The 18,798-nt window shown below is 30.2% G+C and overlaps 1 protein-coding gene across 1 annotated transcript; it reads right to left on the reverse strand.

Moving 5' to 3' along the window:
- Positions 1-1,176: 1,176 nt before the first annotated feature.
- Positions 1,177-17,290, reverse strand: LOC143225523 (crustacean hyperglycemic hormones-like). Its single transcript, XM_076455171.1, has 4 exons — positions 17,262-17,290; positions 16,005-16,081; positions 2,171-2,381; positions 1,177-1,383 (listed from the first exon to the last, which is right to left on the reverse strand). Exons 1-4 carry the CDS (start codon positions 17,288-17,290, stop codon positions 1,269-1,271), a joined length of 432 nt encoding a protein of 143 aa, XP_076311286.1. The 3' UTR covers positions 1,177-1,268.
- Between the last annotated feature and the right edge of the window lie 1,508 nt (positions 17,291-18,798).

Below are 18,798 nucleotides of genomic sequence, written 5' to 3' on the forward strand. Positions count from 1 at the left end.
TTTCAAACGAATAGGTTGCTAAATTTATGTATGAAATTTACGTGAGTAAATTTTTGAAGCCTCGGGCTAAACTTATTTCTCTGTTTCGTTGTATTTGTGGTGTTATAAGGTTATATTCTGACGTGTTAAAGTTATTTGACTTCTACACTAATATTAAATGTTTTTGATTGCGTATCGTTATAAAAATATTTAATATTGTCAGTTTTATCGGCTAAAAAGTTCTATATCCATGTGAATATAGTTTCATTAATATTTTCCTATTTTAATTTATATTTTATGGCATTATATCAGTCCCTATCAAATCCTTTTTAACATCTAAAAATACATCTAATGTGGCTTGATTATTTTTAAATTATTTACATAGTTAATACAGTGTAACATTGATTGATGTTATTTTTTCCATAAGATTACAAAGATAGCGTAACAAACTAATGGAGCTAAAATTTCCTGGATTTAATCTGTTTATTTGTTTTATAGATATTACAGTGATTATTGCTTTTTTCCACGTGGCTAGATAGTAGCCAGTTAAAATGACAGATTAATGTTTCTTATGTGTATATTGTTTTTTTATATACTGTTTTCGTAACAGGAAAGAAACACAACAAAATGTAACTTAACAAACGAATCTCGGTAGGATTGGAAGTAGTGTAAAGCATTGAAATGAAGTTATATAAGCTGATCAAGAAATATCAGTCAATAATTAGACAGATGGAGAGGAAATATGGTGACGACGTATGTTGAAACGCATATGAAACGATAAGTTCATAATTTTTTGTGTTAGAGTTAAAGTTAGAGATTTATGTATATAATTCACTCATAGTATCCACAAAATACGACATCAAAAGAAAAAATAAATAAGTTATTTAATATTGTGTAACTTGTAAAAATATATATACAAAGTACTTCTGAATGTTTTTTAACTTCTAAAATATCTGTGCTCATAAATTTGAACTTTATCTTTTTATTCCTTGTTGATGATAATCTAAAGTTGTTTATTTTTTTAAAATCTGTGTTTCTATGTTCTGTGAATTTATTAATATTTTCAATATATTACATTGCAAAAAATTTCAATTTTTGGTACTTTACTTCCATCGCATGATAGGTGGTAATGTCACAATATAAAGAGAAATTGGCTGTAATTTACTTTTATAAAACATAGCCAACAATCCTTAGAAATATATCTTTAAATATGCTGCCTTTATTTCATGAATTGAACAGAAGATTGGATCAAGTTATCAAGCTAACATATTCCATTTCAGCAGAAGATATTACTTCCTTTTTCCAAATAATTCTCCCACCATACTATTTAATTGTTGTTCGTCAGACTCAAGAAGTAGAACCTTGATACAGTCGGTGAACATTTCGTTCTTGAAGCAGTTCGATCTGAACAAAAAGATTTAAGATATTTAACACTTATATCCTTACTCTTTTCTCTTCTGTGAAACATAAATTAATAACAAAATTATTTATTGTAACAGAATAGGGTATATTTCTAACATATCTTCTTTAGTATAATTATATACGAAACATTTTATTTTATTTTATTTTAATCTTTCAAGAATCAAGTACAGAATCTTCAAGGAAATAACAGAAATGTGTTATTTATGAGAACCACAGAAAATTGTAAAGTGTGTAACAATAGATTTATATCAACGTAACTTTACCGCCCTTTACCGGTGGAGCCTAAGGCTATGGTTCTATTTGAAATTGGAGAAGTAGAGGTTTCTGGAACATGACATCATCTTGATAAAACTGTCTTTACTTACTTAATGATATATTTTGATATAGTTTTATTATATGTGTCTAGGTAATATTAGAAAATCAAGAACACAAGGTTAGTATAAAATTTAAGAGCAAATACTGATCAATTTTCACATTATTTTTATCGTTAAAGCTCACACACGTTCACGGATTTCATCTATTTTCACCCAGTTTTTATCTCTTTATACTTTAGTCCTAAATAATTTGGTGTTGACCAATATATTTGTAAGGATAGATATTTTATACCTCGATGGCTAGCCCATTGGAAAACCATATAGGACGAATATGTTAGGTAAGGGCAATTCCAAATCACAACCCCCAGAGTGAAAGTCGAGGGCTGTATCCACTGGTCTTTTTGAGACTCTGTCTAACTGTTAAAGTTCTATAATAACCAGTTCTTAAAAATTACCTGCAGGATTTGTGAATGAGTGGAACCTGGTAAACATTATAACATTCTTCACAGATTCGATTCAACCGAGCAAGCTTGGTACTGTCGTAAGTTCCCATACATCCTTGGTCAGTAAAACCACGTTTCTCACTTAACTGGGAAGAACATGAAGTTGTTAGAAGGAACGTTAATAATACAGCAGATGGAAGTGATAAAACATGGTCATTGGCATCTGCAAATAAACGAAATAATGTTTTGTTGAGTTTGAAAGCCTAAAACCTAAGCGTGAGTTATTTTATTGTTTATTAAACTGTTATTAGTGATTCTGCAAAAAAAAAATAAGCGTTAAGGTTGCTGTAACGAGAATATAGAATATCAGTAGATATGTCACCAAAGAGTTTATATCAAACTGGTTTCTAATAAATTCTGAATAATTATAATGTAAAATAACACGCTTATAATACCATCAAATCAACCCACGAGAGTGAGAAATAGGCTTACCATACAGATTTCTGGTTAAAGAACACTGTGATGTTGGTGAGTGGAAGATTCTGAATGAGAAGACAGTTAGATATCCTAAGGTTTTATACCTATCTGTCATCGGATTAACCTGTTATTGCTCAATTCAAAGACCCAAGAGAATTATAAAGAAATGGAAGAAAATGTCACCCGAGAAGAAAGTTTCTCTTCTCTGGTCTCTAAATGTCATTATTAATTCATTCACGTCCTAGTTCAATACCATACTTCCCACTAATTCCCAAATGTTTTAAACACCATAATTACATTTCTCGTATCGTTGTGTGAAGAATTGAAGTAATTCTTACTTGGAAACTGCTGCAAGAGTGGCTAAGTAGCAATAAAGAAAGACAACCTTAATATGTAGAACTCTTTTACCAGAAAATTTTTATTTGAGAGTTTCTTATAGTTGTTTGTCACGATTTGAGTGTAAATCTCTGTTTTCTTCTATTCCATTTTTAGAAACGAATAGCATCGAACAAGAACTACCTCTGGGAGTCTCTGTGTATTATTTATTTACTTCTTATTATAAAGAGTTTGATATTACATTATTACCGGAGAAGCACGAAGCTTATTCAATAGTAACATGTGTATTTCTTCTCTTTTTACAATTGATTATAGCTAAATACAATTAGATTCTAATTACATGAAGATGTACAGTTCTTTTATGACTTACAGAATATTAAATTGATTTTTCTCATTACTTTTGTTTAGTCGCCGAATTTATCTATAAGGTGATGATATCAAAAATAATGTTTAGATTTTCGTTATTTCTGTTACAGTTACTAGTAACACAGTAGACATTAGAATTAAAAACAATATTTCCCATTTTAAATTAAAAATCAGCCATTTATTCGTATTAAACTTCAATCCAATAATATATTTAAAAGTTTATTGTATAAAGTATGTTATCTATGTTTTATTTATTTTTTGATATCCACTTAAGAGCATCACTTATTATGTAATCAGCATTTCATCCGTTTTAAATTCTGAAATGGCGTTAATATTAATTGAAAAAAACAACACAAACGTTGTTAGATTGTTTTTCGCACAAAGCTACTCGAGGGCTATCTCTGCTATCCGTTTCTAATTTAGCAGTGTAAGACTAGAGGGAAGGCAACCAGTCATCACCACCCACCGCCAACTCTTGGGCTACTCTTTTACTAACGAATAGTGAGATTGATCGTCACATTATAATACCCCTACGGCTAAAAGGGAAGGATATTTGGCGCCACGGGGAGTCGAACCCGCGTCCCTCAGTTTACGAGTTGCCCGCCCGAACACGCCTGGCCATGCCGGGCCAACATTGTTAGAACGAACATACAATAGTAGCTTTATGATTGTTTTAAATTAATAGAAATAATTTCTGGAAGAATTGTTACAAATTTTTTTCTTCTTCTCCATTTGTTCCAGTTAAAACATAAAATTATTAGAAGGACCACACTAAAAATAATATTTACGTTTATCGACAAGTAATGTGAAAGAAATAGCCACCACACTTATGGGGATGCATTTTAATAATTTCGTTTAACTTTGTGTATTTTAAATAATTTTTAGGTTAATTAATTTTAACTGCTAATAAAAAAAGATTAGTTTATAGCTTACAATTTGGTGAATGAATATCAGAATTAAGGGTTTATTTTTTTGTTTAAATTTAGTGTAAAGCTACACCACAGATACCTGAACTACTCTAAGAAAAGATATATATTTGGTCAAAACGTTTTATATGCATAAAAACTGTCAATATGGAATATTCAGAACTATATATATACACGGAAATTAATAAAATATATTAAATATGTGAACTGAAAAACTGATACGATGTAAACTGAAACTAAATAATTTAAATATTTATGCTTTTGCAGCAAATCTACATCGGTTAATCTGCTGTGTCTCCTGATGAGAATAAAAACCTGATTTTGGCGGTGTAATTTCGTAGACTTACCGCTGTCCCAGTAGTGTTAATATTTTAAACGACCTTATAAACATGATTGTTATTAAATATCAAAATCGAATGAATGAAATAATTTGAATACAACGTAAAGATACTTATCGTAATTATTTAAGTTCTGTTTGATTTTAATAAAACAATATTTTGTCAGTTGTATTTGAGAATGAAAGAACGTTTTGTGTGTTTTTTGTTATGCACAAAGCTACACAAAGAACTATCTGTGTTCTGCAAACCTCGGGTATGGAGATCTACTTTTTAGAAGTATAAGTCCTCAGATGTACGACTGTTCCTTCGTGGGAAGAGAAAATCTCATCTTTATTGAACATAGTTCCAATATAAATACTTGAGAAAATCAGTTTCTAATTGATCTAAATTAGATTGTATCATATACATCAGATAGATTTGATATAATTTTTACCGACGTCACTAAAAGTATACGATTTACAGTATTTCTTTTTACCATAAAGAGTTCTTTAAACCCAGTACAACAGGAGACACGTAACAAAAAAAAATGTTTAAGAAGATAAAACGTAAGTTTGTTGAATTACTTCTAAAATTTGTTCAGGTATTTCATTGTTATAAATTTACAAATCTGTTTATTTATTTATAGCTCTAATTAATTTTTATAATTGACTTTGGACCAGTCTTTGATTTAATATGTTACGTATCACCATTTGAAACAGCCTGAAAGTTGAATTTAGAAGGTAATTGAATGTCGATACGTACTAAATGTAAAATACGTAACAACATGCTTAAAAGTAATCCTATCTTTTATATACCTAATTTAGCATAGTGATTTCCAATTGGGGAATATCAACTTTTATGTATGGAAGTCATTAAATTAACCACCTATCATTCCATTGAAACGATCTCACAAAATAAACTGGAAAAATTAACCTTAGTATGTATATTTCCGCCTCCCGAGACAGTAAATGTTATGATTACTAGTATATTCAAGTCGTAATTCACAATAGTAATTCAGATGTACTCCCAAGTGTTTATGGAAATAATAATTAGTATTTTATATCATTATGTGATGACGTGTCATTCTATAGCAACTCATTTCTTTTTTTTCAGAATTGTTTTTAGATTATCTTAGTATTAAGAAACCAACGCCAATCTATTGAAGTATGTTTTTCCTTGACGAATTTTATTACTGACAGTTATTTGTGTTTAGTGGTCAAGTATAAATATTTTTTTCTCTATATGTATTTTAGAAACGACTAGATCCCAACAACAACAGTCTCAGGGAAGGTGTATCATCTGTGGGTAATCAATGAACTAATAAGTGTTGATAGTTTGATGTTATGTAGCTCAAATTGTATTAAACAATAACATATGTATCTCTAATCTCTTTATAGTTTATTATGAACAAATTTGATTTTATACAAACTTGGATTCCCTAAAAATCTATACTGGTTTTCAAACATATAGAATATCAAACCAATTATTTTTATTCCTTATGTATATTTCACAAACATTTGAAGTGATGTCAACCAGAAAACAATTTATTTATTTGTTACTCTCCATTCAGCTCATTTTATTAAAATAAAAGTAAGAATTTACAAATATATTATACCAATTTAATGTTAACAAAAAGCCATTTCCTCAGAGAAACAAAGTAATGTCAAAAGTTCAATCAAACAGTTTATTTCATACTGATAATTGAATTCTGTCAATTTTATTCCATGTATCATAATAAACTAAAACAAGTAGTTTTTAAATGATGTTTTAAGACTTTAATCCTTTAATAAGTAGAAGTTGAAAGACGTTTAAAATATTTATTGTGACTGATCTGAATATTTATTATCATATTTACACGTTCAAAACAGATTTTATTGCGAAATTGTACATACGATGTTGTTCACGTAAAACTTTCAAATACTTATTAGTTAAAGTGAATATAACTATTCAAACAATATCCTTTCACTTACACGTAATATATTAGCATTTGTTTCTATGATTTTACTTGGACGTTAATTTAGGTACGGCAGTAACTACAAACAAATTAGAAAGATCGAATGAAATTGTCATTATTATGCTTATAAATAATCCAGTTCTAGTCTACTTTTATTGCTAAAATTCTACTGTTATGGATTATTTAAAATCCCTAAACATTCTTTTAATACTTATATAACAGAAGTTTCGTGTATGTTTTAGATTAGAAAAGATACCACTGAAATGTGGTTAAATTACTGTTCTACTTCATCTTTTTGTTATAGTAAAACAAACAGCATATATAGGAGGAACACACTAAAATATTTTATGTATTATACGGTAACCTGCATTAGGAATTAGACTTGTGAAACTCATATTTACCCTTTGATTTAAATGTTTTTGTTTTTTCTAAATTTAATGGTGCATCACTCTCCACGGCCACTTAAAAATACCTGTGGACTAAAAAACCTAGGACTGGTGGGAAAAAGTCATAAATTGGGAATAACATACTATTATAAAAAACTGTATTTGAAATAATAGATTTTTCTAAACGCTGACACTTGAATCGTTCTTTGAGCGGAAGCAAAGAAGTAATTTGTAAGGGTAAAAATCGATGATTTTTAACATAATAAAGGGTAAAATATTTATTATTTATTATTGTCGACTAATCTTGGAAAGGCAGTAACTATCATCAGCTTTGATATATACAGGCTAGCTTAAAATATGTGCTTATAAAACCAGTTAATATGTTCGTTCATTTTCAAAAACAAGAAAAAAGAGATGGAAAGTGAATCGTAAATGCATAATACTGAACATAATTAAGTATTCTAAAGGGATATGTTGATTATTCCGTTGTTTCTGTTTATACGCGCTCCTCTAGTGTCTCAACGGTATGTCTGCGGACTTACAACGCTAAAAACCGGGTTTCGATAACCGTGGTTGGGCAGAGCAGAGATAGCCCATTGTATAGGTTTGTGCTTAATTCAAAACAACAACAACTCTTTATACGTACACTCGTATGTATTTTCAATTATAAAATATGTATTAATATGTAAAAGAATTATTAAAATTGATTTTATGTTGTCTGAAGTTTGATGTTGATATTTTATGTGTTTATTATTAAACACCAAGCTACATGAAGGTATTGAAGCCAGGTTTCTAACAGAATATTTTCTCAAACATAACGCTGTGCTGCAGGCACGATGGTAACTGAATATCAGCTCAGTTTTCATCTCTTCCTTTGTTTACATGGGTTTTATTTTGTGAGCCACATTTCAAACTCACTTGCCTCTGTTTTAATGCTAATATTATTGGCCTTCCCTACTTTAGTTTCAATAAATTTAATATTTTTATGTTACTTGCATCTAATCGGCCAAATGTATGTTATGTTTCCTACCGTTTTGCACCTAGCATGGCAGGTGGGTAAGGTACTCTACTCTTAATCTAAACATGGCGGCTTCGAATCTTTCTTACCCCAGATCTGCTCCTTATTTCAGCCGATAGGACGTTATATGTTCCAATCTATCTCAGTATTCCTTTGTACAAGAGTAACATTAGAGCTGGCGATGAACAGTGATGACTTGCTACCTTTCACTTTCACTGCTAATTTACGAAAGGCTGGAGCCGATAGCTCGTGTGTACCTTTGAACAAAGTTAAAAACGAACCACCTTCTATTTATAATTTCCTGATATATTGCAATGAAATATATGACGGATATTTAAACTATATCCTGTAAAAAAATCTATATTTTGGTTTCGACTTGTTTTTTTGTCGTATAGACCTGCGTGATAAACAAGTCATTCATTATGTTATTGTATCATCAGTGTATTTTCACACACACACATATATATATCATATATGTAGGCTAAAATATTTATTTTATTTGTAATTCTCTTTTTCCTTGTCGAAACACTATTTAAACATATGTAAAATATATTAAAAGTTCTGATAAATCAAGACACCATTTCGTGCAAATAAAATTCACACGTACAAAGATATTCAATAACAAAAGATTAAATATGAAGAAAGTCATGTGAGCTATCGGTCTAACATTTGCACTACAGCTTTATCTAAGACTAAACATGGACGTTTATAGTTTGTTTTTTTGCATTTGAATCATAGATAGCTTATTTAGTGCATCAAATTTATAAGGTGAAATAACTTGCTCATACACAAATATTGTTTAGGCCAATCAATGTAAATTATCCGTTTATAGCTAAAGTTTTATAAAGAATCAAACGTGTGGACGGTTATTAATGATTATTAATTAACACCAATTATAGATTAGCACAATCTTTTTTAGATGTTTTATGAAATTACCTTAGTTCAAGAGCGTCAAGTGATATTAGTTTAAACAATAACCATAGATAATGATGCTAGATGAAGCTTTAGTTATTGGAAGGGGCTATGCCAATAAACTGTTGATCTAAGTTCCATGTTACTGTACAGGAAAACTACCACTACATTTTTGGTTCGTTCTGTAAAAGATTTGTTGCAAGTAAAAGAGCTGAGTGTTTAAAGGTAGAGTGGGTTACTTTCGATTACCATTTTATGAGTTTGCTTGCTTTTGAATTTCGCACAAAGCTACTCGAGGGCTATCTGTGCTAGCCGTCCCTAATTTAGCAGTGTAAGACTAGAGGGAAGGCAGCTAGTCATCAATACCCACCGCAAATTCTTGGGCTACTCTTTTACCAACGAATAGTGGGATTGACCGTAATATTATAACGCTCCCACGGCTAAAAGGTCGAGCATGTTTGGCTCGACGGGGATGCGAACCCGCGACCCTCGGATTACGAGTCGCACGCCTTAACGCGTTTGGCCATGCCGGGCCATCATTTTATGAGTTGCTGTAGTTTGTTGGTGTGGTTAAGCGGGAAACATAAAAAAATTAAACTAAAATTGGAATCCAAAATGGAAGGTTGCCGATGTCTCAATGTACCAGTCAAGCGTCTCCATTATATTAATTATTTCTATAGCTATCCTAATCCACAAGTTATTTAATTTCAACTATTTTGAAAACAAATTGTTTTAATCTAGCTTTTTAGATTCATTTCTTTCTGTGTTTTTATTTGAAAATATACGTGGTAATATATTGGGTTGAGGAATAATTCGTGAGCGTTTTTTCAAGTTAAAAAAATATATTCATAAATGAAACGCTTTCGCAAAATATTTCATATCATTTGGTAGATAATGTTTTGCTCTAATAGATGGTGTTTAATATCTTGCAATTTCGTTTATTTTCATATGCTTATTACTTGAAATAAAGTATCATATGTAATGTGTTCATGCATTGAAGTATTGTATAGTCTTGCATGTAATGCTTGAATGAAATTATTTAAAAACGCTCACGAATTATTCCTCAACCTAATACAACATAATTATGTACACAGTAAGTTTCAATCCATACAAATAGAACGGTTAAACTTTAGTGAATTATTATTACGGACGTTATTATTTCTACGAGGACAATAAATATTTTATTCGATAAAAAGTGAGCTTGTAAAGACGTGAAAAGAGCCAAGATAATAGGATATTAGTTCAAGTGAAGTGTGACAATATCAACTGTAAAAAAACATGCTTGTTGTTGTGATGAAATTTTAAGTTCCACACCGAATATAGGACTCAGTATTTATTATAACTTTGTAACATGGGTATCCGAACCTGGTTCTTAACCATTAACTACAGAGGGGCTTTTAAGAATTTAATGGTTAAATGTTTATATTAATTGGGACAAATCTTTCGCGTCATAAGTGTCTAGTGTTTAATGACAAGCTATAACATAAGACATTGAAAACAAAATTACCACTTTTATTTAAATTGTGCGTGTTTCACATTTCTGTCAAATTTGAGATGTATACTATTTGAATATGTGTAGTTCTGGCTTTGTTAGTTTTATTTGTATAACCTCATAAAAACCAAAGAACTAACTGTTTGAGCGAAAATCGTTCGAACTCCAGATATTTACATTTCAGCCATATGAAGTGATCCAAAGTGTTAGTGTAGAATATAATCCAACCGCTTTTCTCTTGACTTCCAGTGGCACAGCTTTAAATCTGTAGACTTATAATCCGAAACGAAATTTTCTTCTCAGCTTTTGACGGAGTTTTATCATTAAACTTTTATTCTTTACTCGTGACAAATATATACATCAAAACATAATTTTGAGCATAGAGCCGTCTTTCAAAGTTGTTATTTACGAAACTGCAAATTGTGAGATAGTTGATGTTTCTTTAAGATGCTAAAGGCAAAGTCACACAATAACTTATTTTTCAATTTCTAAAACTCTTGACTTATTGTAGAACCGCCAACAGGTCCTTTCTCTGATCATTTTTGATTGACCCTTTCTGTAAATGAAAAGTTTTGTTATATACTCGACAGATGGCCAGAATTGTTATTTCGTATGAACTATATATTTGTTTAGCATTACTTACTGGAATATTTTGGCTTCACATTTATATTACTTTTCATCTAACTAAACAAGAAGAGTTTTGTTTTGGTCAAATCAGCCTTTATAAGAAAAGTAGTTACATCGTAATAAAAACGTGAAATTCCAAAATGAATTATAACGTGCTATTAAGACAGATATTTCTTACATCACGTAACAATAAGTTTATTTTCGTGTAGAACCGTTAACCCTAAGTTTGTAAGAACTATATGTTATATCTTTAAAGTTGAGATTACAATAACTTTGTAACTCGCTTGTACATTTTCGTCGTAATCTTCAATATCTTGAATATGTATGTTTTATGGTGTGTGTTTTAACATTGTAAACTGTATATGCCTTCACAGACGAGCCATTAAAACGCTATACTAGAAGAGCAAGACTTAGCTCATATTATGCCTATTTCATATTTGCTTAGATAAATCTTTACTCTAAGGAGTTGCATCCATGTTAAGTTTACTAACAGTGCCATCACCTGTATTTTTAGTTTAATATTTGAACACTATTTTTTGTCAAGTACCAAATAAAAAATTATTTTTATAGACTCGGGTGTTTCGGACGTGAATGTTAAAACCAATCTCTTTACCAAAGATAAATAAGTTTATATTTTATAAATCAATATACCCAATAAGAAGTGTCAAAATTTACTAATGTCTTAGTTTCAACTTCAGAAAACCTTAAAAATCTATCGAGAAATTTTGACATATTTTAACCAAATTTCATATAAAAGTGTGTAATAAAAGAACAAGGAAATTAATATACATTAATAAATTTGTTTATAATCAGTAAGACTCAGTGAAGGTTTATTGTTTTAATGTTTTGATATTTAGTGTAACTGAACTGTGATAAATCGGTTTTCGTAACTTACATATTTTCAGATGCCTATACAGCAAACCACTATTTAGGTAGCATTTCACAGTGTGAACTTCAACACACAAAGGAAAAACTACAAAACATATGGCCAGAAGTTTCCCTATAATTATTTACACAGTTTCGTAATGATCTGTCTGTGCTCTGTCAATAACTGGTAACCATCTACGCGTTTGTATAACTGAAAAGGTGACCATCTTTGTAAATTGTCTTGTGTTAACTAATAAAGACTGTTGGATTAGGTTTTTTCTATAAAAAGCCACAAAATGAACAAGGAAAATTATTCTCTGCGGTTAGAGCAGCCACTTGCAGTTGTTTTAGTTTTCTGTTTGCGACTGCTTTCCTTTGAATAAATTCCAGACATTTAGTGTATCCGTGGTGTAATAATTCTTATATTTTGTATTATATGTAGCAGCTCAAACAAATACTTAACTATCACAATACGAATCGATCACCTTAACTACATTGTTATACCGAGCCGATATAGTGTGCTTCAAGCTACAAATATTCTCTAAGTTATCAAAGTCCCTGCTGAATCACTTTTATTGATTTCTGATATTTTGAACGTGAACTCTCTCAAACTCAGATTTAGTCGAACAAAAGTTCTCTTTCTCTTCATATAATGGAAAATAAAGTATTATATTTTTTTGTTTGTGAATCAAATAACAGTTACAACAAAAATTTTACAACTATAAATATCGTATTCTACCTGTCTTTGTAGAATTGCTACTTGTGGGTATTAAAATTTAACTGTTTACAATTTTAACTGTATATATTTTCAAGTAATTGTCTTTTGTATCTGATTAAAATGACTTAATATAACATATAAAATATTATAACAAGAAATATCATATCTCAAATATCTTATAACATATGATAGTTATAAATCTTCGTGTTATTTTCTGTTATGTGTAAGTAAAACCTTCAGGTATAAGAAATAGTATTAATAAAGCTATAAATGTCATCCGTGTACCTAAAAGATGTGATATTTTATACCTGTATTTAATGTATGTATTCCTTTCAAAATGAATGTTTAAAATAGTACATAATTATTCATAACCGTCAATAAAATTAATTTAATCCTATTTATGAAAACTTCAATGAACGGGCATTAATACTTGTATCTTTTAGTTGATTACATATAGAACTTGGATAAAAGGTAATTCATGAAACAATATATTTTGACATATGTATTCATTAAATATATATATATGGTGTCAAGGGTTTTGTTTTACTGTAACGTTTAGAAGCCTTTTATTTTATTTAATGGGTGACAATAACTATGGGATAGAGATATTGTTTTGAGTTGCATTCACTTTTCTCTGATACAACATGAGTATCTGTTAATTTTATGTTGATTTCTTGTGTGAGTGTGATAAAATTTTATGTGCTACAATTTTAGTTTTAAGCATATAAATCCTATATATATTGCGAAGTAAATGAATATTGTATTCATATTGTTTTCCAATAGTTTTAAAGGTTATTTAGTGCAGCATTTAGATGTGTTTATGTACAATGTTTTATTTCGATTGCCGTTGGTAGCTGTGATCCTTGTTTACGTCATTTGTTATCTGTAAATAATAGTAGCATTTAACTCTGTATTAATTTCAGTAATAATGACTTTGTGTTAAATTGTAATGTTTTGTGTTTGCCTATTACGTTAAGGAAAATTTTACTTTTTATCACACCTAACACTTGAATTGAGAGGGAGTGTAGTATAGTGTAATATTTTATACATCATTTAGTTTTTCTTTTCTTTTCTAACAACCAGATTCTGAAGTTATATATTGTCGTTTATTCAGTATTACCTGTTTTATTTAATGTTCTGTCAAGATGTTTCCGAGTTTTAATAAAAATTCGAAACTGACATGCCATGCGCTGTATTTTCTTACAATTCTCTGTTAACCTTGTGGCCTTTTGTGTTATAAAATTTTTGTGTTATTTTATATCCAAATGCTAGTGTTAATAAAATATAGTTGTTTCATGAAAATTAAATATTTTTCTCTTGATTTGTTGTTAAAAAATTGATTACATTTCCTTTCTTCAGTTATATTTTCCTAGCTGAGCAGTTGTTAAATACGTGCATGTTTTAATTCAGAAATATTTTACTAAGTATTTATACATATTTACCAATCAAACGTACTTTTTCTCCATAAGATTACAACATCAAACAATTTATTCAGTTATTATTATTTAATTTTTACTTTGTAGTTACGATTAATAAATTTTAAATATACATCTTCAACTTTCTTTTTATTTATATATTTTGTTTGCAATATAAAGATTGATATTATATATCACGGTCATTACCATTTACCATATTTGGCATTCAGTTTTATTTACACAGTTATATTTATAGTTAATGGTTTGTTTTGATTCACAAAAATGTACCAAATATACTACAGAATAATTAGCTAAGATAACTTGAAATTTACTGGTTGAAGTGTTAACGGAAACTAGAAAAAAGATCAGGGAAAAAAGGATTTCTGTTCGTCTGCCAGTTTAACTGGATGAATTCAATATATTGGAAATGTTTGCTTGACTGAAACAAACTTTATTTCGGGAAGACAATGTAATGGGTTTCCCAAAATTGATTATTAACCATCGTTTTGAAAAGTTTTAAGACTATACGCATCAAGAAAGTTATATCAGATTACTATATATACTCTAAAATATCTGGTTTCATACTATTTTTGATAGAATATCTCTATGTTCTCACATAACTGCAGCCTTCATTATGCAAAAATATTTTTGCTCGCACTGGCCTTGAAACTATCACCTACCCCACGTTTTAACTTCATTCAGCTCCGTTGTTGTATATATATAAACATGACCAACTTTCAACTAATATACACTCTACTGTCACAGCTGGCTTCCTATTTAGTGTATAACACAATCGTTATTATGAACATAAACATTGAACGCGGTCCATCTTCTTCCTCGTGATAGTGCAGAGAACATATTAGCCAACAAAATACATCTAAAGTTTTCTACTTACTTTCCATACCAGACCTCCAAGGAATCAACCCATAGGAGATGGAATAACAGGGGATTCTCAGCCGATTAGTATATTTTTTGGCTGGTACACCTTTTCAAACAATACAAGCCTTTTCACACAGATAAGCCATGCTCCTTGTTCGTTTGTCTTAGAGATTCGTTATTGAGGCAACTGCCATCTTTACAAAGAAGATTTCTTATAATGCAACGAAAGACTTCCATCAATGATTAGACAAGACCTTTTTGTTTTCTCTCACCCTCTATAATTTTTTCACTCGTGAAACTTAGTATTTTTTCACTTTATTACATCTGAAAAATGTGTTTTTGGTAATTTACGTGTTTTTAAATGATAGAAATTTGCTTTATTTTTCGACTTATGTTTTTCAATTTATGATCTCGTAATCAATGGAACATTGCTGAAGTCTCCCTGAATTCCTCTATCCATTCCTTCTTTTCCTACAAGATCCTTTGAACAATTCATTCCTTCAATTCCCAAGTGTTTTTTCTCTTTAACTGTCACTCTTCCACGACACTGAAGCTACATTAGCAGCTGGTCCAAACTTTGCATTTCCATACATCCTTCTTACTTAGTGGTAAGTATGTCAGAGAACGTTATATCTCGCTGGGGATTCTCCATCCTATAAAATCCTGCTGGTACTTTGTGAGAGAACTGGTTTTAGAGAGGTATTGGACTAACCAAATAATATTAATTGGCTGAAGAATCCTCATCATATCTTCTTTAGAATTTTGATTCCCGGGATGTCTGGTATGGAAGAGAGGCAGGCTAGTCTAAATGTATTGTCTTTGTTAGGATACCTCACCCTATTATGGAAAGGTCGATCAGCCATGATATCTACATTTGAGAATTTACTTCCTCTTTTAACACCCAGTTTAGTGACACAAACTTTGAGATGGGTGAAGCCTGTATTTGGTTCATGTGTATTGCGTTCTCCTACGACTGTTTTCCTTTAACTAGAGATGTCACACCCATAGAGACAAATTTGGACATTTTCTGAAGGATGCTCTTCTAGGTAAATAATGCACTGTTTCCTCCAACAAGTCAATGTGTTATTTCAGTTTTAAGTAAGTTAGGTCAGATATTGTAACCTTTTCTTACACTGATATATCGACTCACACTTACCTCCTTTCCACGTTGGTGTAGGATGGAGATTCAAGACAGATGACGAATAAACACTGCTTTCCATATGGAAACCAGCACTGAAAAATAAAACTCATACCAGAAGAGTTATCTATATAAAATATATTTGCAATGTACGAAAGTGTTAAGTTTTTATGGGTTTATGAACAACCTACAACAGCCTTTTCTGCCTGGATCCTCAGTTTGAAAACCATAGACACTATAAATGTAAGGCAAAGTTTAAACTGACATCACCAAAACTTTATCAATGTAATCTTGTGTATATACAAATAACTATAGATGAAAATGAAAATATTTATCATAAATGTTCAATATATTCGCACTCTAGAAATATTTCACTTCCGAATTTGAATTAGTGCTTGAAACATAAAATGGTTATACGATCATATTCAAGAGAAAGGTTTACAGTGAACAAAGAGAAAAATAAATTAACTATATAAACATAATGATATGGTGTCACACTTACCAACTTTATTTTCAACCAGAAATGTTTATAAAGGACATAGTGTAAAATAATACATATAATCATGATGAATGACGTAACAACGACCCTTTTTATTTTCAAATAAAAAGATCTATAATGAACATAATGTAAAATGAACCACATAAGTATGATGTAATGACATCAAGAGAAGGGTTCAAGTTGTGTGATGTGGCAATCAGAGCATGAGAAATGCCACATAACTGGCTAGGATGTAAACTACTATGAGAACAACAAAATTAACCTGTAGTAGAAGGTATTTATCTGAAGAATAACGTAATTAAAGTTCTTGCATTCAAGTGTTTTGTCATTGATGTCACGTGTTATAATTTGTCTTGAACGGTTCTACCATGTATGTAACGTACGTCACATATTACGAGTTCGAATAACTGGATATTCTAATTTTAATTTAGAAGTACTGGCATTTTACATACACGTATCGTACGTTATTGATTCTTACACTCCAGAAAGTTCAACAAATTTAAAAAAAGAAAACAGGCTGGAATTTTGCAATACACGATTAACGTTTCTGACGAACTGGTACATTGTCTTTATCAACCCATGGTTTATGAAAGACTCGTGTATCAAATATCCAACTCTGTAGATAAAGACATACAGTTAGACCTTTAATTCACAAACTATAGAATATTGTAGTTGTTGTTCTTGAATTAATCACAGAAATACACCAAAAGCTATGTGTACTCTGCCAACCAAGGATATTGAACCCGGTTTCTAGTATTGTAAGTCCCCAGACATACGCTGTTCCACTGAGAGCAATATGAGCCATAGAACCCAGTAAAATAAAATGGAATTTTGACTCAAGTAAATTAAGTGATCTTTGACAGTGTTCCTCAAAAATATAGAAAGAAAGTTGAAATTCTACCTTGCTTGACACGATCCAGTAAGAATGTAAAGTGGAATAATCATGTAGAAGAAGTGATTATGGAAGATCAATCCCATACAGTAACATAATCAACAATGTTCTGCAAAATCAATATTTAACCTCTTTTTCGGAACAAGGAACAGGATGGAAGATGACGAAAAATATAATATTATATTCGATATCGTCACTTTCTAGACAGATTTTCTGCCAAATATGATATTATAATTTAGTTTTAATCACTTGTAAATATATGATAAATACTCCTTCTTTAATTTGTTGCTGTTTATACTTCGTTGGTTATAACGTAATATCAAATTTCTAACAATTACAAGTTCATAAATGATCACAAAATAACAGCCTCGATACGAGAAAATATCTTCGAGGAGTAATGTTTTTCCAAAAAAATTGTATCTCTGTTAGGCTCTTTGGGTTAAGAAATGAGTAAAAATTTGATGACTAAGAAGAATGAAAAGGTCAAAATATCTGTCTATTTTCACATTCGGGATGACAAGCCAGCGGTATTCTACATTCTAATTTTAGTAATAGTTTGGCAGAATTAAACTTTACAGCTTGAATAAAAACAATGTATCTTATACTTAGATTCAACACTTTTAAACTTTAAGGAAATGTTCTTTCGTTTACTTGCAGATTACAATGACCATGTACTTATCACCTTTTTCAGATGTTTTTATATTTGAAAGATAATTCAGTTAAAAATAAATAGGTTGCTAATTTTGTGTATGTAATTTATTGGAGTAAATTTTCAAAGCCTCAGGGCTGAACTTTTTTCTCTGTTTCATTGTATTTGAGTTTTTAAGATTATTTTCAGACATGTTATAAGTTATTTCACTTCTACACTAATATTAAATGTTTTTGATCAAGAATCCTCATATAAATATTTAATATTGTCAGTTCTATCCGCTAATAAGTTCTATATCCATCTGCTTATAGTTTCATTAATATTTTCCTACTTTAACTTATACTCTATGGTATTGTACCAAACGCTAACAAATGTTTTTTTTAACATAAAAAATACATTTATTGTGGCTTGATTAGGATAAAATGATTTAAATATTGATTGAATTAATACACTGTAATATAAGAAGTCTGATCGATGTTATTTTTTCATAAGCTTACAACGACATGCCCGCCCCAGTAGCTCAGCGGTATGTCTACGGACTTCCAACTCTAAAAACCGGGTTTGATACCCGAGTTGAGCAGAACACAGATAGCCCACTGTGTAGCTTTGTACTTAATTCAAAACTACAACTACAAAGGCAGCTTAACAAACTATGTAGCTAAAATTGTCTGGATTTCATCTCTTGGTTTGTATTTTAGATATTACAGTAATTATTGTTTGTTTCTACGTGTTTCGATAATAGCCATAATACTTGTTTGGTCTATTAGTGAAA

The sequence above is a fragment of the Tachypleus tridentatus genome, chromosome 1, assembly GCF_004210375.1.
Source record: "Tachypleus tridentatus isolate NWPU-2018 chromosome 1, ASM421037v1, whole genome shotgun sequence".
NCBI classification, from domain to species: domain Eukaryota; kingdom Metazoa; phylum Arthropoda; class Merostomata; order Xiphosura; family Limulidae; genus Tachypleus; species Tachypleus tridentatus.